The 25,562-nt window shown below is 43.0% G+C and overlaps 1 protein-coding gene across 2 annotated transcripts in view; it reads right to left on the bottom strand.

Moving 5' to 3' along the window:
* mcu (mitochondrial calcium uniporter) overlaps positions 1-25,562 on the bottom strand; it is a 63,958-nt gene that overhangs the window by 6,409 nt on the left and 31,987 nt on the right. For both annotated transcript variants that reach the window (XM_080868148.1, XM_080868147.1), the window contains exon 3: positions 2,471-2,534. In XM_080868148.1, the coding sequence (XP_080724274.1) occupies positions 2,471-2,534 (64 nt within the window). The remainder of the gene's footprint in view (positions 1-2,470; positions 2,535-25,562) is intronic.

Raw genomic sequence — 25,562 nt, 5'->3', positions numbered from 1 at the left:
GGATGAATCTCTGCATGATATTATATACTGCAGATGATGAGATATCGCAATTTCACGCTGAGGAAAATTATTCTGAAATTTGTAGGTGCAGTTCTTTTAAGGACTCATTAACCTCTTCTGAGAAACTCAGCCTCTCTGAGATGCTCTTTTTATGCCCAATCATGTTACTGACCTGTTGCTAATTAGCTGAAGAATGCTCCTCCAGTTGTTTTTTTTAGTACTACTTACCTTTCATGGGTTTTGTTGCTCCCATTCGAAATTTTTTCAAGACATTTGATATGTTTCTATGACGTATTGTGAATAAAAATATGGTTTCATGAGATTTGCATCTTTGTCCCAACTCCTTTGGAACTGTGGTTATAAAATGAGGTTACAGAAAGGCTAAGAAGCGTTAATGAGAAGCAGGAGTCTAGTTATTCTTGGTTTACTTTGCATGGCTCACTACAAAACATCTAGATGATACCATCTGTGGCCTGATTGATATATTGGCATTAAACAGTTTGCCCAGCAAAGTAGTGGTATGGAGTCAGAGTTCTGATACTAAGTATCTAATTAACTTAAGTGCACTGCTATAAAACTTAAACAACTGGTCCAACACATGGACACAGAAACCTTGGGAAAAAAAAGGTTATCTAACAAGAGCATTTTGTCTAACTGCTCACTGGACTGTGGTTCAGGGCGTCACAGTAGCCCTAACTGGGCGCATCACAACACTAAACATAAAACTCAGTGATCGTTCATTAAACGTTAACAGATCTTGCCATATTGGAACACTGGCTCCATTTAACTTATCCAATAAGACGCTGCAGTCAATGTAATTCATCAACAGTTATTTATTGGCTGAAATTATCTGATACAAATTCGGAGGCAGTGTAGGGGTGGGTTCCCACAGACAGGATGCTTTGACTGGACGTGTGCATTGACCAAGTTGTGATTAGGAATGGTATTCGATAACTGGTTCCAATTAACGATCATTTCCAAGTTATTGTAAATGCATGCATCCAAGCTTGGTTGTAACCATCAACAATGACCGCATGTCAATGAAAATCTTTTTTTAATAAGATAGTAAAATAGTTGTACTGAGAGCTGCATTAATAATTGAGTCTATGCACATTGCTGTCAAAAAACTCTTATTACTCTCAGTACCTAATTTTTGGTTTAGCACATCTAATATTTGTCAGTAATCAACACAGGACTAATAGCTACTAAAAGACATACACTGCTCGCTGCGGTTTGCCAAAATAAGCCCTATTCAGGCCATCTGTTCTGGAGAATCGATACAGCCTTAACATTGCGAACCTGTTCCTCACAGGACTGCCGATGATTCTTTGAAGCCAACTATTGATGTTTCTTATTCCCACATAAAAGCCTGAAAGACTTCTAAATCATGCGCGTGTGGTGAGGCTGAATTAAAAGGCCTCGAGGTAAACACCGTAGTTTATTCATTCTTTGAAATTTTTTTACTTTTCATAGCCGAGAAAAAGATGGAATCACTTAGTGTACCTGGGACTGAGTTCAAGTTTAGGATTCTGTGCGTTTTCGGTGCCATCTGTACACCCTGCTTTTTTCTTCCATCACTTTTGTCCCAAACAGCTGAGCCCACGCTCGGCTCACTGGCACTCTCTGCTAATATAAGCCTGTAATATGGCTCTATTGGTCCATAACCAAACTACTGTTGTAATGAGCCTGTGCAGCTTATACATTATCATGCTGAGTGGCCTCTAAAGACAGACACATGAATCAAGGCAGGGGGCTGCAAGCCCATAGGAGATATGATCCGAGCCTCCTTGTTGCTGCTGCACCCAAAAACCTCCGCCTCCTGCACAGGCCCACTGCAGTGAATCAGCAGATATCTGCCCAGGTCCACACCAAGAAATGAAGGACGCTCAGCTGGCACAGGCAGCGCCAGCCGGGCTTCTTTTCCAGGTGTCACGTTTAAAAGACACCAAAGGTTCAGACGTTTCATTTTAAGACCGTTTCTTCATTACAGTGATACTTTGAAACGTTGCCCCGAGTGCCCCCCTCTGCCGCACACGTTCCCTTTGTCCTCGTTTATCCTGTCATCGCAGGAGCATTGTTAAAAGCGCAAAGACCCCGTGTCTATCTTTACTACAATCCTACAGCTATTAAGGCACGCTTTTAAATGAATTCAGCCTGTTCTGCAGTGCTGCTCCCTTTCTCTTCCACCCTCTGTTCACACTCTCCATCACTCCCGCCTCTCACACAGACAAGCAGATGCTACCCCGAGACTGATTCCACATTAATGACTTCTGCCTGTTAACTCCAAATGAGCCTCTACTCTCCGATTGATGCAGAATTTCTCGCATTGTTGTTTGGGGTTTTCTCCTTCGTTTGAGAAAAAAAAAAAAAAAAAAGGAAGGGAAACCTCTCATACAGCTACGAGTGCTGCATCTGGATTTTTGCTGGTGAGAGTGTCAAGTTAACGATGCAGTAGGAAGGGAATACTTACCCTCTGGAGCTGCAGAGGAACACAACAGTCTCTGGCCGTGCCATGAGGGGGCGCCCCTCCAAACCTGCAGATAGGAGGAGAAAGTGGACCAAACTCATTACTTTTTGCCTTTTCACTGTTTGTTCTCACCTGGCATGCTTCTTTCACCCAGCCACAGCTGCTGCTGCTGTAGATCAGCGTGCAGCACCCAGCAATATGAAACTGCCCTAATCAATGCCACTTACTTCTCTAATTGTTTATTTCCGAGAGTGTTGTGTTACACAACAGGGACCGCTTTCCCATTTTCAAGAAATGCTCCCATTTGCAGACAAGAGCCACGCCCGAGTAGGACGAATTAACCGATTTAACTGCGGCTTTCTTGTCACAAAAATACTTCTGAGTGTTCATATGTTTCAAATTACTGGCGGGACATCATCCAGCCCAGGGCAAATGGCAGGCGGGCTGCTCTTCTCATTCTTAAAAAACAAAAACAACAAAACAAATGAACAGATGAAGATGAGACATCAGGAAAAAACAAAACCAAAAAAAACACCTCTGGGGACTCATAACTTCTGGATAAACCAATTGTGACTGTACCACAAAAATGCTCAGTTTTCTGCACTGTCCCTGACATCTGGGGCCCAGATCTGTGCAACTTTTAGGGTTGCATATAATTGTATACAATGTGTACAAGTATACAATGTACTGATGCGCTTAATCTGTGTACAACCGTTGTAACATCAGATCTACGATACACCCACACTCTCTGACCCTTACTGATCCAAACCACAACAGCAGAGCTTCAAAGCTCTCTCAACTGCACTGATAGTCACAGAGTGAAAAGATATCTCACAGGAGACGTGTATCTGTGCATCTGTGCATCTGTGTGCGTATACTTTCACTGCAAACAGATCCTTTCTAATTCTGTACAGCCGAGATAAACATGCTCCATTTACCAACATCATTTTTAATCCTGGACAAAAGCAAGACGGCAGCAAAAAGAAGTCAACGGTCCGGATAATAAAGCCTGATTTTATTATTAGTCAGCAACACAATTATCCCAGGTCTGTCTGCAATAAGGCTTTCCCACAGATTCTTTAAGTATTTACAAAGCTTTACACTGTTGTTCATGTTTGACACAGACGGCCTGTGTCAAAAGGTTTCCTGTGACTGACAGAAAATAAACTCGTATATAAAAATAATTCTGTGAGCAGTTGGGCCTCTTCAAAGGAAGCTGGCTGTAATCCGACCACCAAACTGAGACACAGAAACTCAAACCCAGGCTTGCTGTCAATCAGTGACTGCGACTGCCAATCAATCAAATGCACAGAATGATGTTGATCTGGATAAAGGATGGAGAAGGTGTGAGAGTAAATGCCAGCACTGCAGCACCTCCTCTCTCTCTCTCTGTGTGTGTGTGTGTGTGTGTGTGTGTGTGTGTGTGTGTGTGTGTGTGTGTGTGTGTGTGTGTGTGTGTGTGTGTGTGTGTGTGTGTGTGTGTGTCCTAAATGAGAATACCAATTGCCAAGCACCAAGTAGAGCCCAAACAGTGATTAGGTTTCTGATCAGATGACATGCTGAGAAAGGGCTTTTGGCTGGAATAACTGCACAGTCTGCAGAGAGCACTCCAGCACTGCTTTGCTCATTCATTAACTTCAGCTATTCGAAAGCCAGGAAGATTTCACGGAGATACCCACAACAGCGTCATCACCAGCCCACGCACCCGCTGGCACAAAGCGCCATCACAAACATATGCAAATATGGCACGGGCACACGTGCACGTCGATCTGTGGAGTGACATGTATGCGTGGATATACCTCTGTGTGCTTGCAGGTGGCCGTGTGTGTGTGTGTGTGGCCGTGTGTGTGTGTGTGTGTGTGTGTGTGTGTGTGTGTGTGTGTGTGTGTGTGTGTGTGTGTGTGTGTGTGTGTGTGTGTCCAACCCGTCTGTTCACCAGCCTGTTTGTCAGCGGTAGTTGCAGTTGCAGCTGCAGCGACTGAGCAAAGCTCCCGCGCCTCCACTCCCCTCGGCACGCAGCCACTGAAACGCTGCCTGCAATATTTAACAGCGTAGCAGCAGTCAACAGCACAGCAACCTTGGAATCAATGTCACACACGGCGAAGGGAAAGGGGGAGAGACAAAGAAAAACGGGCTGAGGAGATGGGCAGACGGGCCACGAGAGAGGGGGAAAGAGGTGTGGAGAGACGGGGAGAATGAACGTGAGGATAAATGGAGGGGTGGCGGGGGAGCAATGGAGATAAATGGAGTCTGGAGTAAAAACGTGCGAGTCACAAGCGCGCTTGCGTTTCTGACCATGTGCTGCATACACAGTACCCTGCAGCAGACAGTCCCTCCCCACCCGAAACGTGACTGTGGAGTGTGTATGTTTGGCAGGGATGGCGGTAAGAAAGAGAAGGAAGACGAGGGAGGGAGGGAGACGGAAAGAGAAAAGCTATGAGTGAGAGGAGCACGAGAGGGGAGGGATGGGGGGAGTACTGCTGATCACTGCAGTAAAGGAATCCCTCGTCTAGAAAGGGGGGTTGCCCCTCGAATTCACCCTCCCTCCCTAACCGCCTCCATCTCTGTCCGACTCACACAGAATCGTGATGTGCAGGTTCTGATCTCCTTCAACTCTCATCAGCACCGTGCTCTATAACCACTGCTGCTTTTTACCACAGTCCATATGTGCACGTCTACATTTTGAGTGTACTAAATTCACAGCAAGCAAACAGAGACCCAGAAGATTACATAATAAATTCCTGTAGAAGATTAAAAAAAATGTTGATAACAGGAAACAGCTGTGTCTTTCCCAGCTCTCGTATTACACAGCAACAGTGAAGAGGCATGAAACCGATCTGCAGCGAAGATAAATCATCCTCACAGAGAACAACTTCACATACAAGCGCCAGGCTTCAGGATGGAGGAGGGCGGGTGCACGGGTTACTACATGCATCGCTGCTACATCGACATCATCCCTCCGCTATGTTAGTTGTGTTTAATTCCAGCAGCATAATGATGCTCTTGTTTTTAGTTCAGGTCAGGTGATGCATTTGGAGAAATTTGCAAGATTTATTAGCTTCCTCCTCCTCTGGCGCAGCTATACAAATTCATAAGCTGCTAGCAGAGCTGCTCTGAGGGTGGGTTCACACTACTCACTGATGGTTTTGTTCATGCCAGGGGGAAAAAAAATTAAGAAACAGGGCTATTTTTAGTTTGATATAAAGAAATCTGGTTATGCTACATTTGGTAACCGACTACTGTGTACACAGCGTGCTACTTCTGTGGCAGTACTCGACATTTTTACCCACAGCCCCATCAGATGAACTCAGCTACTTCAACCCCGGTTGGAAAACCACAGCAGTAGCTTAGATGTGTGGGCAGCACTTCTTTTGTTTAAGCATTGCTATTGCAACTGAATCTAAACCCAAGATGACACTGCATTTTAAAAACCTCTTCATCCTTGCAAACACATCATTTTAACTCCAGACACACCGCGGGGAAATCACCGGCTCCCGAGCACGGCTGCAAAGTGTGCCTGTGTGAGCCTGCGTGCAAATGTGTTACAGACACCGGCGCTGAGGAATAATGTTGGTGACATAATTCGCATTTCACGGTGCCCTTCTGGAGGAGTGGAAACCTCTGCCATTTATCTGCACAATGACTGCATCCATCTATGTGGTAATGTGCTGTCCTGGGTTGTGGCTACAGAGCAGATAACGTGGGCACATTCGTAGCACCCATGTTGATTCAGTATAAAGAATAGATTCATCCTGGGCTTCATTGAGCATACACACTGAAATGATCTTTTGTTTTGTTTTTTAATTTCATGCCTGCATATCAGACATGTTTAAATCCTTATTTATGTCCATTTCTACCAGTACAGAATCAGAACACACAGATCAATTTTGCAGTAATCATTCTATCATTCTGATAGACGAGAAGATCTGATTCCCGAGAAGCTGAAGTTTGTAGGAGGTCACTGCACAGTGCTGTGCAAGAGTCTTACGCCACTCCTTATTTCTTTATATTCTGTTAGGAAAACGGGAAAAAGATGCCGGGATTCACTGAAATGTGTAAGCATACAAGCTTGAAACTCTTACAAGCTTGAAAGTCAGCATTTGGTATGACCACCCTTACTTTTCAGCAGTCTGCACTCTCTTAGCAAAGCTTGCTTGTAATTTCTTTAAGTAGTCGTCATTAATAGTTCTCCAGGCTTCCTGGAGTACATTCAAAGGTCTTCTTTGGACTTTGGTTTCCTTTTGTTTCATTCCTTGGTGATGATGATCTAACACTGCTTAAAAAATGTTGAAGTCTAGGATCTGGACAGGCCAATCCAGGACCGACTGTCTTCCACCGATTGTGTTTTTCTTGGCAGTGTGTTCGGTATATCGTTCCTCACAGTTTCCCTTAAGAATGGCTTCTTAAAAACCGCTCTTCCAAACAGTGATCAGTGACCATTTCTGATGAGGCTTTGGTGAGCAGTAGATGGATCGATTGAAGGGCCAGATGCATCTCTCAGGCCCTGTGTCAGGTCTTTGCTGGATTTTTATTCTATTGCTTAAATAAAGGACTTTGGGTTCATGTGCTGTAGACAGTTTTTAAGCCTGTCACTTCATTTGTCCTCCACTTGTCCAGTTTCCCCAAAATGTTTAACATCCTTAGATATGCCAAGTTTTCAGCTAATAGTTCTTCAGAAATCATTTTGCTGGTGCAAAAATATTATTTAATTCCCGTCAAACTATGCCATTTTTTGGCAGATTTGCTAAAGAAATTGAAAAAAAAAGTTATTTGATGGAGTTAGAAAGAAAAATAAAGATGGTCAGGTACAAGAACTGAATTAAAAATGAGTGCAAAAACAAAAAATAAAACATGTTGTCCAAAGAAAAAGTTTGAATACCTTCAGAACTATTGTTCAAGAACACTGACAGGAAAGTCTGGCTCCTTGGAAGTAAAATATCAAGAAATGAAGGGTGGCTCAAGACTTTTGCACTATTGTTTGCTAAATGTGCACATTGCACATTGAAGAGACAGGACAGGGCACGCAGGGGGTTGGCAGTGAACGCATCGTGTCTAAGAGGTGCACCCGAAATGTTCAACACTTAAAACAGGGACGAATGTGCCACCAGTTTGCAATATATCACAAACAAAAAGCAGCGTCACCCATACTGATTCAGCCTTACAGGGCCGCTCCCAGGTGGAATCCCAGAGAAGGCAAATGAGGTTTACGAGGTATTAAATTGAAAATCCACCACTTCTACCACCTTATCACCTGCTAGAAGGAATGTCTGTGCACAACGATCGCCGTTAAGATTTCCGAGTCTTTCCTGAACCTCGTGTTTCTGGTTTTATTACTCTTTTATAGCATATTAAGAGACTGCTGACTGGAACAGCTGAAAACCCTTTCTTCCGCTCAATCCCAGGAATGTGAAGAATGCCTTATATTCTCAAACAAGTAATTAAATATCGACAATTATGTAAAAGGACAATTTTTCTATGAATTTCTATATTCACTGTTTAGATAAAAGCATTTTTAGTCAAAACAAACAAAATGAAGCCATTTAAAGTGATAAAATAAAGCATTTTTCCACACAATGAGCCATAAAGTTAAACTTAAGGTGAACTGACATGAATGAGTCTTTAATTTAACAACTCATTAATTACGGAGTGTCTACTAACGAGAATGTCTTTTGCAGAGCCCAGAGGCATCGTTAACGTAGCAAATCCAGAAAAATCCTCATCAGTTTATTATCAAATTATTGATTTATTCTTGAAGTGAACAACAGTAAATAGGACAGAAAAAAAAGCCATCTCATGCTACGTCTACTTTCTATATTCTGCCTTAAGGGCAAGATCTCGTCAGCTCGGCCCCTTGAAGCCCAGATTTCTCCACTTTGAGCCTAACAAGTTGAAAAGCACAGCTGTGCCCCTTCCAAGGCTCTCACAAATCACTGTAGGCACACAAGCGAATCCTCCCACCCCTCAGAAATACACCTCGATAAGGTGGCCACTCAGCAATTGCTACAGAAGAAAGCGGATTTGAGAACAGTGTGACAGCAATCACCGTCATTTTTTCCAGCCTCAGCACAGACGAGCTTATGCAACAAAGGAAAACGCTGCCTTTTCTCTCGGCAGTGTTCCTCGCCCGGTGAAAGCCATTAACAGATATGAAATCGGCAGTCGCATTCTTGAACGCCTCGATATTAAGTAATCGCGACTCGCACGCCGACAGGGAAACCGTGTCAGAGCAGAGTGTGCCCCACAAAAGCCCGTGCCGATCAGATCCCTGCACTGCAATGCAGCGTAGTGAAAGCAACCCTCCCCTGATTAGGATATCCAAACACCAAACCCCTCCAAGATAGTTACAGCAAGACATAAATAATTCCGGCTTAATTGCTCATTCCATTTCAATAAACTGCCTTAAAGGACTTGAACATGCTTTGGATAATTAATTCCAGCTCATAGCCCGCTTAATCCACGAGATAACATCTCAGAAGTGAATGAATCAGACTGTTGACGTGCGGGCCCAGTTTGACCGTCATACCCCTATCACCCCCCACCCATCCTCCCCTCCCTGAGACCAACAACACTAGAACCTAATGCATTATTAAACAGCAGTGCAGGCTTTCACGCCTCTACTTGGAAGACAACAGCTTTCGGTTATTGTGCTCCACAGCGCTGCTCCTCAAAGGATTCGATCCCGACGAGAAGGACCGGCACTGTTCTTGGGCTCACATTTGAGAGTATGCAGAAATTAGTGCTTGCACACACATTCATGTGCGTGTGGTCAGCGCGACGGCACACCGAGACCCTCTTTGATGGTTCATGCACCAGATGGCACTAGCTGCTTGTGTCAGTGTTTTAATTTTAGTCACGCAATACTTTTCCTCTCAATATGCCATTTCAGACTAGTAGGTGGAACTTTTTTCTTTGTTGTTTTTATCTTTTTTATCTCGCCCCTCCAGCTTTATTTTTCTTCTCTTAGAAATAATTGAGAGTATGAAAATCCAGTTTTGCCTACACACAGTTTACACACTGGCCCTGATCTCACCGGTGACCTTAACAGCATCGATTAAACCTCAAGAGTGTGAAAAGGTGGAGGTCTGTAGCTCCTTCACGTTACACGTACCACACGCTCCGATCGATGCCGCTGAGTAAGCAATGCTCAGTTCTTATTATCTTCCCAAATTTCCTCCTCCAATCACCAGCGGCGTTGGGAGTATTTTTCTTATCCGTACACACTTTCCACCGTTATAGGACCCCTCTGCGAGCAGAGCTACACTTTGCACTGGCATTACCCAGTTTCTAGGCGCATTAATTATAGATGGGTAAAACAGTTGTTTTGAATTGAGAAATAAAGTAGCTCCCATTTGCTCTCTCCAAGACTGCACAATGCTCCTCTGTGGCTACCACACTAATTGTTCCTACGGCTGCTGCTTTGGGCACAGAAGAAACTGCGACATCGTCCCCAAGTTTGTGCCATAGCCTATCTACTAAATAGTCTGTCATAAAGGACGACTTTATGGAATATGTGGAACTTTTATCATATTTTTTTGTATTATATCATATCTAAGCATTCATTAGTTTCCAAAGTGTTCAAATAGCAAAGCTGACACAAAGGGGGGGGGGGGGGGGGGGGGGCTCAATCTGTGGATGAGCTAAGAATACCACAGCATTTATCAAACCTTCAAATTCATAAAACTTCAATCAGGGGTTCCAGATTAGAGCCCAAATATTAGACTGTCTTTACAGAGTGACAGATGAAACCTACTCTCTAAGAAAAGAAAAGGTTCTGGATGCCCATGCATCGAGGAAGGGATGCGAAAAGATTTTTCCGTATAATAAAAGCACATTTAAATTTAAATCGCCCTTGTTTTCAATTAACTACCAATTTGCCACAGACTATTTAACCCTACAGCAGCGCTGTCTGACACCAAACAAAAAAAAGATGGCAACAGATTTTTCTGGCACCTACTTCCAAGGTGGAGAAGACAAAGATCTGATGATGTAAAGACTCCAGCATCACTTAAAGTATTAGGGAACTTAGTAAAGCTGATTCCAAAAAAAAAAAGCCAAAAATCCCAACGTGTCATCACAGGATCTGCAGGTAACGCGTGGATTTGTTGATCAGTGATCAGAAAGGGATTGTGCAATTTGATCTCCAAACAAACAGAGTAAGAGTGCCTTTTGCCAATGAGCAGGCAGGAACACGCAAAGCCTTTATTCATCTCTGTACAGACAAATCAAAGACAGAGATGTAACAGCAGAAATGTGTGGTGCAGTGAAGTCGAGTGTTTTTATTTTGGAGCTGCTCCCATGTCCCTGTCTCAGTGACTGAGCAGCTTGCAGTAAATGACTTCACTACGAATCTGCATCAGTCTTGAAGTTGAGCGTAAGGCAGATGTTTTAAAAGGACAATGATCTGATCAAATGACCACACTATAGCTAATGAAGGATGAAATGGAGGCTTATGTTATGGCTCATATTTGGCGAGTTTAAAATGGGCAGTACATGCAAAGAAACTGTAAAACACCTTGAAACAACTGAAGGAAATCTAGATGAGAGAGTGTTTAAAATTTGCAGTAGGGCAACGTCAAAGAGACGAGTGCAAAATACTTTTCACAGTATGTTTTAAAGTGTTTGCGTGTCCACATGTGCCAAAAGGCAGTTTCCATGGGATGCACTTTTATGTGACTGTAAATGGTCCAATAAGGAGGCACAGACACAATTTTCTGTGGCAAAAACATTCCCCTCTAGGTTTCAGAGTTCATGATCACATATATCAAAACCCACACTGAATAATATATCATGTTCAGAGCACGCATTAGTACTAGGTCACCACCAATTTATCTCTCATCACTGATGCTTAGAGGCACAAGATGCTCCACTTTACCCTTCTGCTGTTTTATCTTTTGCCTGGCTTCCAAAATCTGACCGTCAAGTTCGGTTTCCGCTAACGGTGAAATACGCAAACTTTCTACCTTGAGACTCATAATACCCGTAAACATGTTTACTTGGTTGAACATTAAGGTCATAAAGCTTTATATTCCAGGTTGTTACGCCTTTCTGAACATCTTGCACACACACAGTAACAGTACTGTTTTTCAGACTAAATGAAAGAGTTACAATAATGCTGTAAGGGATTGTCCAGCAGTTAAGTGAATGTAGTGAGCTACACCATGGCCTACAGCTTGAGATCATTTTTGGCCTATATTTACATTAGCCAAACGTCCTGTTCGCATTGTACCCATTGATGTATTATTCAAACAGGAAGTTTGGATCACTTTGATCCTGCAGAAAATTAAGAGCAGCATTTTCTTTCCATGATATCAAAGTGTATTTAGGGACATTTATTCACAATGGAGTCCTGATAGTTAATTCTTTGGAGTTATAACTGAATCTAAAAATACATGACACTTCTGCAAAAGAAATTTTGACAGGCATAAAGGCAACATCTTATTATCCTCCAAGACATAGGTGACATATAGACAGCTGCAGCACTAGTCGCTGACCATTGATTCGCATAGCACCACTATTGTAGGCTTTCTATTGTTAATACATGTAAAATATCAGACCATGACATTCACTATCTGTATCTTTGTCTTATGTCTCTTTCTCCCAACTGTCCTGTGCACTCGAGTAGGTGCCTAACTAATCATTAGATTTATCAGAAATGAAAATAACTGTTGGTAACTGTCCTTGGGGAGGATTCAAATGTACAGGTGGCCTTGAAGATGCATGAGGGTATGTCTGAGACGGGCATGGGTATCTTTGCTGGTGCGATTGTCATAACAACAACCTTTCACTTACAGGGGAAGCTAACCAGGCTAACCTAAGCTAGCTTTCTTTTCCCATATTTACATTAGCCAAACGTCCTGTTTGCATTGCATTGCGTTGTGAGACGTCTCACAACATGCTGGACTGCACACGCAACCGTCTCGTTTTGTCAGGACTGGTGCTCAAAAAGTCCTCGACTTTAAACGTAAGCAGCAGATCACAGCAACACGTTCAAAGTGAATGAGCAGCACAGCTCGGCACAAAAGCAGAAAATGTTGAACCGTGAAACACGTAGGCGCGGTTCTTCCTCCCTAAATCTAAGCTGATCCATACTCCTGTTATATGAATGCTTTTTAGCAGCATCCATCCTCAACTCCAAAGATGTGAGTATTTAAAAGGGTAAAGGAAATGCAACGCTTTCATCAAGCTTTTCAGTTGAGGGACTAATTAAAAACGTCAGCTGAGACAAAACATGAAGTAAAGCTCAACAATGAAAATGTCAAATTTAAATTTCCAAGGCAGCCAGGTGGCTATTAATCCTGACTGGGTGCATTGGGGAGTTTCTGGTCTTTCTTCTCAGAGAAATTTGCATCATTGTTTGATTAATAGGGCAGACCAGTGAGCTAGCCTGCTCACACTGAAACCATCCACCTGGCCAGAATGCAGGGTCCAAAGATGAAAGAGGAGGGTAATTATAGAATTTACAGGATATACCACAACAAATTATATAATTTATCTCCCGTTATATAAACAATGCAGTTTCTTTCTTCATTTGGTGACCCATTGAAGGATTTGCAACACATTATTAGAGAGGCGCGATTACCATAAATGGTTAAGAAACAACTAGAGCTGTGCCTGTTTCACCAATATTTCCTGGGTTTAGAGTAGGGCTGCCACAAACGATTATTTTGATAGTCGACTAGTGACAGATTATTTTTGCGATTAGTCGACTAATCAGATCTTGCATTCATTGGATGTACAACGTACAGCTTATTGCAACAGCAGCATCTGCTCTTATATAACTATCATTAGCTTACAGCTTTAAGTGTTTAAGGTATGTGCTAACTAAAAATAAAGACAAGATGATGATGATGACAAGATGTTTATTAAATTTTATTGACATTTGCAGATTGTTTCGGTGGAGTTTAATAATCTCAGCCGTCTGCTCCTTGCTATCTAAAATATAACGGGACACCAGAGTATATTCTCGAGCATCTCACACTTCTGATGATCAGCTGTCTGCTTTATTCAGCTGTGCAAAAACTATAACTTTAATCTCAGCCAAACCGATTTACTCAGGAACAAATAAAATACTGAAAAAAGCCAAACAATAACATTTTTAAGTTGTCTAAGTGACTTATATATATGTTTAACCTGAGGCAGTGGGTTTGAGAACGATTTGCCGGGAATTCGATGTTCTCAGCGGCTCTAGTGAGGCTTGCCCCCGCCTAGCCAACGAGCTAGTGGGTAACAGACGTCTCCGAAAACGTCAGAGCGCTTTTTGAAAATATGTGGTGTCTTGATAAACTGAGCAGATATTTGAGCTTTACACAGCTACATTCTCGCCTGAAAATATGTTAACCGTTTATTTTGGGACCCAGAAAGATAATAGGAGTAATATTAAAACTAACTAGCTGCCGCCATTGTTGGAAACTGAGCTGGGCTGCGCTATGAATTCTGGGACACAGCTTCTTCTTCTTCGGGGTTTAACGGCAGCTGGCATCCTTGTACATGCAGTGCTGCCATCTTCTGTTTCAGTCCGTTATTACACTCTTAAATCCTACTACTTATTCCTGCGTCTTTTGGGATCTTACAAAGCTTCAAACGACGCGTCGACTATTAAATTAGTCGTCGACGATTTTGATAGTCGACGTAATCGTGACTAGTCGACTAATCGTGGCAGCCGTAGTTTAGAGTTGACCTGAGAGTCCTGTGACTCTGCTCTCTGCGATCATGCAAGGTCACACTGAGGGCAGCGGCCGGTCTGTCACAGACCAATGTGAACTCCTCCTCAAGCAGCATCAGTTATTTATGGAGCCGAGCCTGGGAATGCTTCTTTTCAGGAACTTTGACAGGCTCTCCCCTCTGTGACTGTGCCCATGCCTTGAATATGACTTAGATGCCAAAAGATTAAAGTTCACCCGGCAAAAACAGGGTTCTCTAAAAATGCCAAGAATATCAATGCTTGGTCTTAGTCATCTCACTGTTCAGCTAGTACTGTTAACCATCTTGTATTATCAGGGGAATAGTCCACAAAAGTCTGGACAACAGAATTCACAGAAATATTTTTGCTTCTTGGATCGGTCAGCAAGTCTGCCTGAGGTTTTATTTAGCCGTGGTCCGCGTGGACATATTGCATGCACATAAGCCAGCGAACTGAGCTCACGAATGCCAATCAGACACAGATTGGAGGAGACACTTCTGAAGCAGCTGCGGCACAGAAACACACAGCTCACCTCATGTGGGCATTTGCTGTTACAAGTCCTTTCATTTTTTGGCCTCAGTGTTTTCTAACTGCGATGCTGTTTTTCCAAGTGTAAGCGTAATCAAGGCGGGTTATCTTTACAGCCCGTGTGCCTGACTGGCCCTCTGGCCAATGTGTTTGGTGCCAGTTTCCACTTTCACCACGGCCTTCTGCTAGGCCAAGAGAGGGTGTGTAACACCATATGCCTCTTCTGTGCCTTCCCTAGCTTCTCCTTAAAATCAGACAACGAGGAGTTTAATGCTCTCTGTCTGAATGACCCAGATGGGGGTATCACTGCTAAGACTTGAGGTGACAGATATCTAAGTTTGAGAAAAGGCTTAAAAATTAAAGAAAATCTGCAGTGAAATCTTTGAATTACAATCTGATGAGGTTTTGATGAGGTTTCAATACCTCAAACATAAAATGCACAGCTTTTTTTTCATATAAGCCTTATATGTGCAGTCACCCCCTCCTGAACCAGGAACAACCCTGTGTACTGCTTACCTTTTTACATGCATGAATGGTAAAAGAATAATGGTTATTACACTCCTCTCACTGAGAGTATAATACACAGAAGTGAAGCAGCACTTCCACTTCCGGAAAAGGTACGTTTTGAAGTACATTTCAAGAAGTGAGTTTTAACAAATTTGTGTCACACAGCAGTAAAATAATGTCGGCTGCCAGTGCGAACCCTCCGTCTACTAGTAGATTAGTTATCGTGTTCATGAAGTTAGGCGTCCGAGCTGCCCCCTTCCTGACAGCATAATGACAATACCCTGGGCTAAAAACTATACTTTTCGAACTTACAGCATAGCATGACCCATGGCCATCACCTGGACTTACTGTTTGGGGTTATAAAATAATTCTCATCATTCAAGAACCATTTGACTTTTCTCTTTAGCTCAAAATGGCTGAGGAGTTACGGTGACGTGGACACTGAAAAAACTAGGTGGAGCTCATTTCTCTGTCTGTGTTCAGACAGCAGGGCTTTGTGAATGCTTCATGCTAGCGCGATACACCGAATGCCCCTGTCAAGCTTGTCTGCTCCTCTTTCCAAAACCATTTAAAGTTTGTATCTAATGGCGTTACGGTCATTTAAAAACCACGTGTAAAACTGGCCTGCCAGCATTCCCGTGGGAAATTAAGGGTTAAGACCTCGTTTTTAAATACTCACCAGTGATGAGATAAGAAGCAGCCACATTCTCACTCTGCATTACAAAATGAGTGACTCAGGCAGACTGTTAGTACTGAGCACGTCAGGAAATGACGCAGTAGGTGTACCTTGTGTGTTAACACGGAATAAAATAAGTGTTAGAATAAATAATGCTGACTGTTTGTGATTGGCAGTCTACAGTAGGATTTTTTTTTTCAGATAAAATCGTGTTTTCTGACATGGTACGTCCAGGATTTTACATTTGGGTCCTATTTGTCAGATTTTTAATAACAACAAACGCTTCACTCCAGGCCTTTCACAACTAGCATCAAATATTCACAGGCTCTGTGCCGTGGGGCCATGTGGAGAAGCAGCTTACCCTCATACAGACTTTGGACAGCAGAAACTGGGCCGGTTTCTGTGAAGCTACTGTCATGTCACCCACCTGCAGAGTAGGGGAATTGAAGTCACAGCAGTCAAATAAGCAGACAGCCCAGTTTTCAAATCTCAAAGGGTTTCTGGGCAGCAATGCGATGACGCCTGCGGGCGATGTGATGGCCTCTGCTTTACAAGCTACTGAAATCACACGTCGTGCTGACTCACCGACCAAGCAAGGCTGACGATAATAAGCGGCATCTAGTAGAGTACGCTGAAATGAATGACGGATCAGACCGCATTGCCGGCGACTCCTTAGTTAAAGCTTGTCACTTTTCCCCTCATATCACCTCCTGCTCCTCCTCTCATCTCTGCCCTTTTATCCTCCCAAATGACATCGTGACCTAAAATCAAAGTGAGCTAGTCAACATCACTGATGCTCGGGAAAAAGGAAAAAACAAAAACCTGTCTCCATATCTCTCTGCCCTCACGCTCCTATCCACAATCTTAATCCTCATCATCAGTATGCTGCTCATCCTGCCTCCTCTGCTCTTCTACTCAATCCTGTTTCAATGCGATTTGATTCTCGACCCTCCTCAAGGGCCTACTTCACTGTTCGACCCCCCAGCACTGTTTCTACCTGTTTGCAACTCTCCCTCTCTCAATTCTGTATCATCAGATGTTAGAGGAGGTGTTTGGGCAAGTTGCCTCCCGCTGGCAACTAATTTTTGCAGCTCTGAAATAATCCAAGTGAACCATGACGTTAAACACCTTCCTTTTATTTATTTTTTATAACGTGTTAATAATGCGTATGTGGAGTTAATCACCTAGAGCTGTTATTACTACATATTAGAGGTTTAACAGCTTCAGCTTCAATCAACCTCTGGCAAGCTTACCGACATAGCATGACCCCAGTTTGATCACTGGTGTTAAGTGGAACAAAGACAGCCCTTCAATAATAGCACAACCCACCTTTTAACACAGTTCACAGGGGTTTAGACTTTTTTTTTCTTAGGCCAATTATTTTGTGTTTTTTTTTTTTTTTTTATTGTATTTCATATTTCATATAATTAAAATGTTGCTGCAAGTCACCCTATACCATCACAGGAAGTGCAGTGAAATTAATACACTGAAATAATCTAGTCTTAATGCGATTATGTAGGTTAAAAAAAAAACAGCAAAGTGGAGCCCCTATAAACACAGTATTTAGGCTGTGGCTGTGGGATTATGCACATTTCAGCTAACATCAAAAGATCCTCAAGAAAAATTATTCCTATTCAGACTTCTGTTACATGGATGCCAACATCGTGTTTACATTATAAGGAACACCTGCTTGTAAGAAAGAAGACTACTAGATTACACAGAAGCTGGTTAATAAATACACTCACATGCCACTATATTAGGCATGCCTTGATAGTACTGGCTTGGACCCCTTTCCTTTGGCACTGCCTTAATTCTTTATGGCACAACCACAAGATGCTGGAAACATTCCTCAGAGATTCTGGTGCATGATGACATGACAGCATCGCACAGTTGCTGCAGATTTGTCAATTGCACATGCGTAATGAATCACCCATATTACCACATCCCAAATGTGCTCTGTTGGATTAAGATCTGGTGACTGTGGAAGGAATTTGAGTCTACAGACATGGCATGCTACTGGAAGCAGCCACCGGATGATGGGCAAGCTGTGGTCATAAATAGTCACCAGACATGGTCAGCAACAACAGTCAGCTGGGTTGTGGTGTCTGAACAATGCTTAGTTGATATTGAGGGGCCCAAAGTATGCTAAAAAATATCTCCATTACACCATTACACCACCACCACAAGCCCAAACTGTATAGGGCATCATGACTTCACGTTGTTTCAGTCAAATTCTAACTCTACCAACTCTAGCGCTGGTTATTCGAGTTACAGATGCCTTCTTATCAGGTTGAAGCAGTTTGACCTTTAGCATCAACAAGGCATTTTTGCCCAGAAAACTGCTGCTCACCAGATATTTCCTCTTTTCCTATCTGTTCTCTGTAAACCCCAGAGATGGTTGTCTGGGAAAAAATCCCAGCAGATCAGCATTTTCCGAAATACTCCAACAAATCAACATATCTTTTCTACTTCCTGATGTTCAGTTTGAGCTTCAGCGGGTAGTCTCAACCATCAAATTGCTGCCACATGATTGGCTAATACTGGCTAATACAAGCAGTTGAGAAGGTGCACCTAATAAAGTGCTTGTTGAGAGTTTATATTTCATTAAAATATATTTAAACAGAGCTTACAGACAACAAAATGCCTTGAAGACAACTACTAAAGGTAATAACTACATTTCCCAATTAGAATATAAGTAAACATCAAATAGACAGTATTGAGTATCAATACCTTTCAAAAGCCATTAAATGGAACGAATCATCAACCTGGTTAATTTCTTGAATTGAAGATGATAAGGCAAGGCAAGGCAAGTTTATTTGTATAGCACAATTCAACAACAAGGTGATTCAAAGTGCTTTACAGAGACATTAGAAACAAGAACAAATAAAAAGCATGATTTAAAATTGATTAAAACAAGCAAATAAACTAACTAACTAATTAACAAACAAACAAACAAACAAACAAACAACAGTATATAAAATCAAAACAGATAAAATCAGAACAGTAGATAAAATCAGTAGTTAAATGTAAGTTTTGAAATTTAAGCTTAAAGTGTGGATTTGGTGCTTTATTCAAATGCAGCTGAGAACAGGTGAGTCTTCAACCTGGATTTAAATAAACTGAGTGTTTCAGCTGATCTGAGGCTTTCTGAGATAAAATAAAAAGAGGGAGGAAAGAAAAAAGTTATCGATTCAAAATTAACCTGACAGTGTTTTTAAATTATGTTTTTGATGATCATACAAGAAATTTTGCACGACAAGCAACGTTTTGTACAACAGTAATGATATTTATGAGATTTATGCTTTTAATGGGCGCTCATAAAGTTGTGTTTAATAGGATTTTATAAAATACATCTGCAAGGCATCTGCATTTCCGAATATCAGCACATAGTTTATAAGCACGCTTTTTCTTTGCTTAATCATCAGGTTGCCTCGACATAGAGTTGACTGAGATTTAACCACGTGTGTCGGCTGTATTAATTAAACGCGTTATTATTAGACGACATCATGACGATGACGATTTACAAACAGCATTAATCATCAGCCATGACTGGCCAGTCAGATGAGCAAGATTTAAGTCACTACTATTAGTTTGAGGAGATCCCAAACTAATCACAAAATTCAAGCATGCAGCAGTTTCTCTAATGATGTAATGACGGCTTGCTGAGCGGCGGGCAGGTTACAAATCAATGGGAGTTTGAGATGCGAAGATCAATAGATTTATTCAACTGGATAACTGATACTCTGACGGAAAAATGTCAGTTACCATCCTGAAAGCAAATTGATTTCCTTTTTGAAATTCTTCATACCGAGTTTGTTATCGGTTACAGGAGTGCGCCCAAGGACTTCAGTTCGGATAAACACGCAGACACAAGAGTTATTTTACACCAATGTTTAAAACCAGAGTGGAAAATAAATAATCAGACGCATCGGCAGAGAATTATTTCTCGACAGTTACAGGCGCTCTGAAGCATAACTTTGATGGTGGTGGCATTTCATTCGGGACATAAAACAGACGCACTCCTTTTCACAACAATATCCTTTTTATCCTCACTTCAATTCAGTGCTCTGTTTACCTGATAAATATTCAAATGCGCGCTGCCTGGAAACGTAAGCAGTAAAAAATAATCTCATTTTTGCAGCTACGTGTGCAAAACGCTCCAACAGACACAAACTGATCAATAATGCAATTAGACCCGGCGATGGCATCTGTGACTTTAAAGTAGGCTTAAGGCTCGCTAGGCCGATCAGTATCTGCGTGTCATTCGGGAATAATCCATTTGACTAGAAGTCAACAAAAAGAGCTACGCACAGATGACGCTTGACGAAACGCTGGTTCGGTGTCTCTCCTCGCTGCGTGCCGTCACTCAAAACAGTCATATGAAAACAAGCATACAGACATCCTAATTACCTGCTGACTTAATTAAAGCCGAACAAGTCTGCCGGTGCTTTCAAACAATAAAAGATAATGAAAACAAAAAAACTCAGTGCAGTTTATTACCGTTGATTATTGCTGTCTCCTTGAGCATTTGAGGTAAACTGTGCATATCCTTTGAAACAGGCCATTAATCTTTATTTTGCAGGACACTATTGGTGATGAGAGGGTTAAAATAGAGAGCTTTGTGCTTTCTGATAAATGTCCATGCTGTCATCAATGTTGTTAATCATATAACTTAAATTCAAGGCTACTTATTGCTTAGCTTTATAAAAGACATGGTTTAAAATGACTGAAAAGAGGGAAACGGGTTTAACGTTTTAATGCTCTGTGACGACATTCAAACAAAATTCATTTCTGGCTTAAAGTGGCAGATGTGTAATAATCGGGCTCATAACGCAGGTATTCCATAAAGTCCATTAAATCAGCGCCGTTCAAGGCGAGAAAGTGACGCAAACATAGAGACAGAGCGAGTTTCGAGCCTCTGCTTCAGAATGAAACATTATGCTTCAAGGATAAAGGCGGTTGGCCACATCTGCTGAGGGAGTTCAGTGCATCATATAAATACAGCAACAAATAGGTTTTATGGCTCACTTTAAAATACACCTGCCTCCCTCCAAAAAGCACAGCCATAGTTTTCAGTCAGTGGCAATTTCTCAACCCCTCGTCTCTCTGATGCAAGCCTGTACATTGAGCTCTCTCTGTAAAAGGCTCTTGAACTACACCCACCTGTCAGAGAGGAAGGTGAAGATTACTGATTACACCCTCTTACAAAAGGATTGGAAAAGGCAATAAATCCTTGAACTGAACAAATGTTTTTTTTTGTTGTTTTTTTAAAAAAAAAAAAAACTGGTCAAAACATGAAAAGGACACATCTATTCGACACAGCTTTGCTATAGACATGATTCAAAGTGAATGATGAATGTGACTTGCTTAAGAGCTCTGCAGACTGCAGTCACAGCGACACCTTCACTGCCCTTGCCGTATGCTACACCTTTACCAGCTGCCATCCTGATGATTGCTGCCTTCCTCCCACCCCCCGAACCTTTTCTGCTTCCATCTTTTATCCATCCACTCGCGTGCCCTGCAGTTTTGAACTCATGAGCTGAACTGGCAAGGCTCAAGTGAGGAGACAGCAACTTGTTGTGCCCCCCTCCACGACACCCGCCCTTTTAGATTTCTCTCTTCACGTGTCTGCTTGACATTTGACAACTTTGTTAAAACTATCACGGCTGCCTTCCGCAGGAGCCGAGTCGCAGATGGATCGAGAGGTCCGTGCGTGAATGGCGCTGCTGTAAACTGCTTTGTGTGTGCGCGTCTGTGTAGCTTTGACCCATCAGGGCCTTGTGGGAAGCTGCAGCTAAACTGAAGGATGCCAAAGAACGGCAGAGCGAGGAGGGGAGGGAGGAAAGGTTGGAGACAAGGGGAGGGAAAGAGAGAGAGAGGGCTGGCTTAGCCAAGGAGGAGACAAGTGCCTGTACTGCAGCAATGCAGGAGCGAGGGAGAAGGGTGTCAATGAGATGAAAGGGGGGGGTGTTGACTGATAACAGTGCTATATACAAACGGCAGACAGTGCAAGCAGGCACTTTTAGAGCCAGTGTTATCAAAGCTAACAAGTTTATGCAGCCTGATTTCTTGTGCTTCTTTACAGCATCTCTGTTTTGCTGATGTTTCCTTGTTTTACTACGGCTCAGGCAGTATCATCCCCGGCTCTACCTCGCAGAGACAACAGGCCGTAGCAAGGCAAACACTCCCTGCTGGGCCGTCCATGTCTCCTCCCTCCCCTGCCCTCTGAACAAACAGCTGTCTCTCTTGAGGGTACATGGCAGGGAAAGGGACGCTTGGGAACGGGCTTCCTGTGAGCTCTGTTGCGTCATTCTACAGTGAACTTGCTAATACAGCCCGCTGCTAAAGCTGTTACTTTCAGGCAAGGCAAGTTGTGTGTACTGTGCACTGCTCTCATTTAACATCACTCCACCCGATGCCTTTTCAAGTGGCCCATTGCAGCAAAATGTAAACAGGACTCCAAGAGAAAGCCTCGGCTCGGTTTTCATTGTACAGCCACCCCCACCTTGTGCAAATCCATGCCCACCCTTCTTCATTTCATAAAGACCAGTGACACATAAGCACAGAGCACAAACAAAGCACACTGAACATACATTTGCTCCAAGTAACAGCATAAACACACGCAGAAAAGAGGGGGAGACGAGCTAATGCGCTGCTATTTGTTGCACAAGGATTACAAGCACTCAAGGGATAAATATCGTGTTCTCATCATAAAAGTTTTATTCCATGCAAGGATAACGTCGCAGGGTCAAGAGTATTTCCTGGTGAAAAAAAAAACGGACGCTTAACTTTGAAATGATCATTTTTCCATAATGTATCTGTTTTATTGGATTCTTCCTGGATCTTAGTCACAGGAAGACCAAGTGCAAGGAGTTGGAGATGAGTCGAAGGACAAAATAGCAAAGTTGAAAGGTCACTCTGTCAGATCTAAGGACTGTTATATTTTAATTCAATTCAATTTAATTGTAATTTATTTATATAGCTCCAAATCACAACAGCAGTCACCTCAAGGAGGTTTATATTGTAAGATAAAGACCCTATAACAATACAGGGAAAACCTCAACAATCAGGTGACCCCCCCTCCCCTCCCGCCTATTGTGCAAGCACTTGGCAACAGTGGGAAAGAAAAACACCCTTTTAACAGGAAGAAACCCGCAGCAGAAGCAGGGTCAGGGAGAGGCAGCCATCTGCCATGACCAGATGGGAGTGAGGGGAGGAAGACGGGACAAAAGACACACTGTGGAAGAGAGCCAGAGATTAATAACAATAATAATGATTACATGCAGAGAGCTGAATAAACACTGTGAGTGAAGAAGAAACACTCAGTGCATCATGGGAAGCCCCCAGAGAGAGATCCATGTGTACATAGCCACATTGAATACACCAAATCGTTACAACATGAACTGATGAATAATTATCTTGGGCAGATTTTAGATTTAGCATTTGCACTTTTCAGACAACAACTCACTGAAGTGCTGCAGATTACATCCAAAACCTCTGACTTTAAATGCCGCAGAGTTCGAGCTATCCAACAAAAGTTTCACTTGTATCATTGTGTCTTTTTCCCCCCTGCAGTATGGTTCAATAAACGGATAGCAAACAGTCTATCAAATTTGTAACTGAGGAAGAAATTCATCTGGTATTGATATCACGCTACTGAGCCCAGCAACAGACATAAACTATAACAGACTCATTCAATTTCTTTCAGATTAAGTTTGTTATCTTGCAACGCTCAAAATACCAGACAGCTTAGCTGATTCAAACATAAGCAAGTAAAGTTTAGGACTATTGAACTGTGCTGAAGAAAAGAAAAGAAAAGAAAAGAAAAGAAAAGAAAAGAAAAGAAAAGGCCTCCACAGGAGTATTAGACATTTTGAGAACTTAACTTTAAATCTGTGTGGGATCACAATCTGAGATGTGAATCATAATTTTCCCAACGGACTTAACTGAACACATACGGCATATGGTTGCCTGGATACAAATCCTGTCACTTTAACTTAATGACCAAAGTCCCAGCTGATTAAATATCTACATCCTGCATTTGTGTTGTGTGAAGTTGAGATATTTGGACAGTGCTGTTATTTTTCTCTAAAAACGACTCTGAATGACAATAGACCCATTCCTCATTATGACTAAAGAGCTATGCACCAATGCTATTTTCGTCTCCTCCTGAAGGCCCGCAACACTGCCTTTAGGTCAGGAGATGCACACGCCTACAGTACAGCCAGGGCTAATCTAAAGAAGGGCATCAAAAAAGCCAAACACCATTACAAAAAGAAGGTAGAAGAACACTTCTCCAACTCCAACCCCCGACGCATGTGGCAAGGACTCCAGACCATCACAGACTACAGGACCACCAAACCCTCCCCCGCATCCTCTGATGTCTCCTTCCTCAACGAGCTCAACAACTTTTATGCTCGTTTTGAGCGAGGGAACCCCACAACCACAACCAAAGCAGACATGACGCCAGACCACCAACCTATGACTCTCTCCCCCACCGATGTAGGAGCGGTGCTGAGCAGGATCAATGTCCACAAGGCTGCAGGCCCTGATGGCATCCCCGGGCGTGTTCTCAGAGCGTGTTCTGGGGAGCTTGCAGGAGTGCTCACAGACATATTCAATCTGTCCTTGGCCCACGCTGTGGTACCGGCCTGCTTCAAATCCACCTCCATCGTCCCGATACCCAAAAACTCCAACCCATCTTGCCTCAATGATTACCGCCCAGTAGCACTCACCCCCATCATCACTAAGTGCTTAGAGCGACTGGTCCTAGCACACTTCAAATCCTGTCTCCCCCCCACCCTGGACCCCCACCAATTCGCATACCGCCAGAACAGGAGCACAGAGGATGCAGTCTCCATCGCAATGCACTCTGTCCTCTCACACCTGGACAACAACAACACCTACGCCAGAATGCTGTTTATAGACTTCAGTTCAGCATTCAATACAATCCACCCCTCACAACTCATCAGGAAACTGACAGACCTGGGTATCAGTTCCCTCATCTGCAAATGGTTACTGGACTTCCTGACCAACCGCCCCCAACATGTCCGGCTGGATAACCGCTGCTCATCTACCATCACAATGAACACCGGTGTACCACAAGGCTGTGTGATGAGCCCTTTCCTCTACTCCCTCTTCACCCACAACTGCAGACCTGCTGATGGTTCCAACACCATCATTAAGTTTGCAGATGACACCACGGTGATTGGCCTCATCAGTGACAACGATGAGGCCGCCTACAGGGAGGAGGTGGATCGTCTGGCTGAGTGGTGCGACAGAAACAACCTGCTGCTTAACACCGAGAAGACCAAGGAGCTCATCGTGGACTACAGGAGGAATGCTGACCCACATCCACCCATCCACATTAAGGGGACGGCTGTGGAGCGTGTGAGCAGCTTCAAGTTCCTGGGAGTCCACATCTCCGAGGATCTCACCTGGACGACCAACTGCTCCAAGCTGGTCAAGAAGGCTCACCAGCGCCTCTTCTTCTTGAGGACCCTGAGGAAGAACCACCTGTCCTCAGACATCCTGGTGAACTTCTATCGCTGCACCATCGAGAGCATCCTGACCAACTGTATAACAGTCTGGTACGGGAACTGCTCTGCCTCGGACCGGAAGGCGTTGCAGAGGGTCGTGAAAACTGCCCAGCGCATCGCCGGAGCACCACTTCCTGCCATAAAAGACATCTACAGGAAGCGGTG

The sequence above is a fragment of the Rhamphochromis sp. 'chilingali' genome (genome assembly GCF_963969265.1).
Source record: "Rhamphochromis sp. 'chilingali' genome assembly, chromosome: 20".
NCBI lineage: Eukaryota > Metazoa > Chordata > Actinopteri > Cichliformes > Cichlidae > Rhamphochromis > Rhamphochromis sp. 'chilingali'.
Note: the sequence above shows the minus strand (reverse complement) of the source record. Positions and strands in the feature narration are given on the sequence as shown.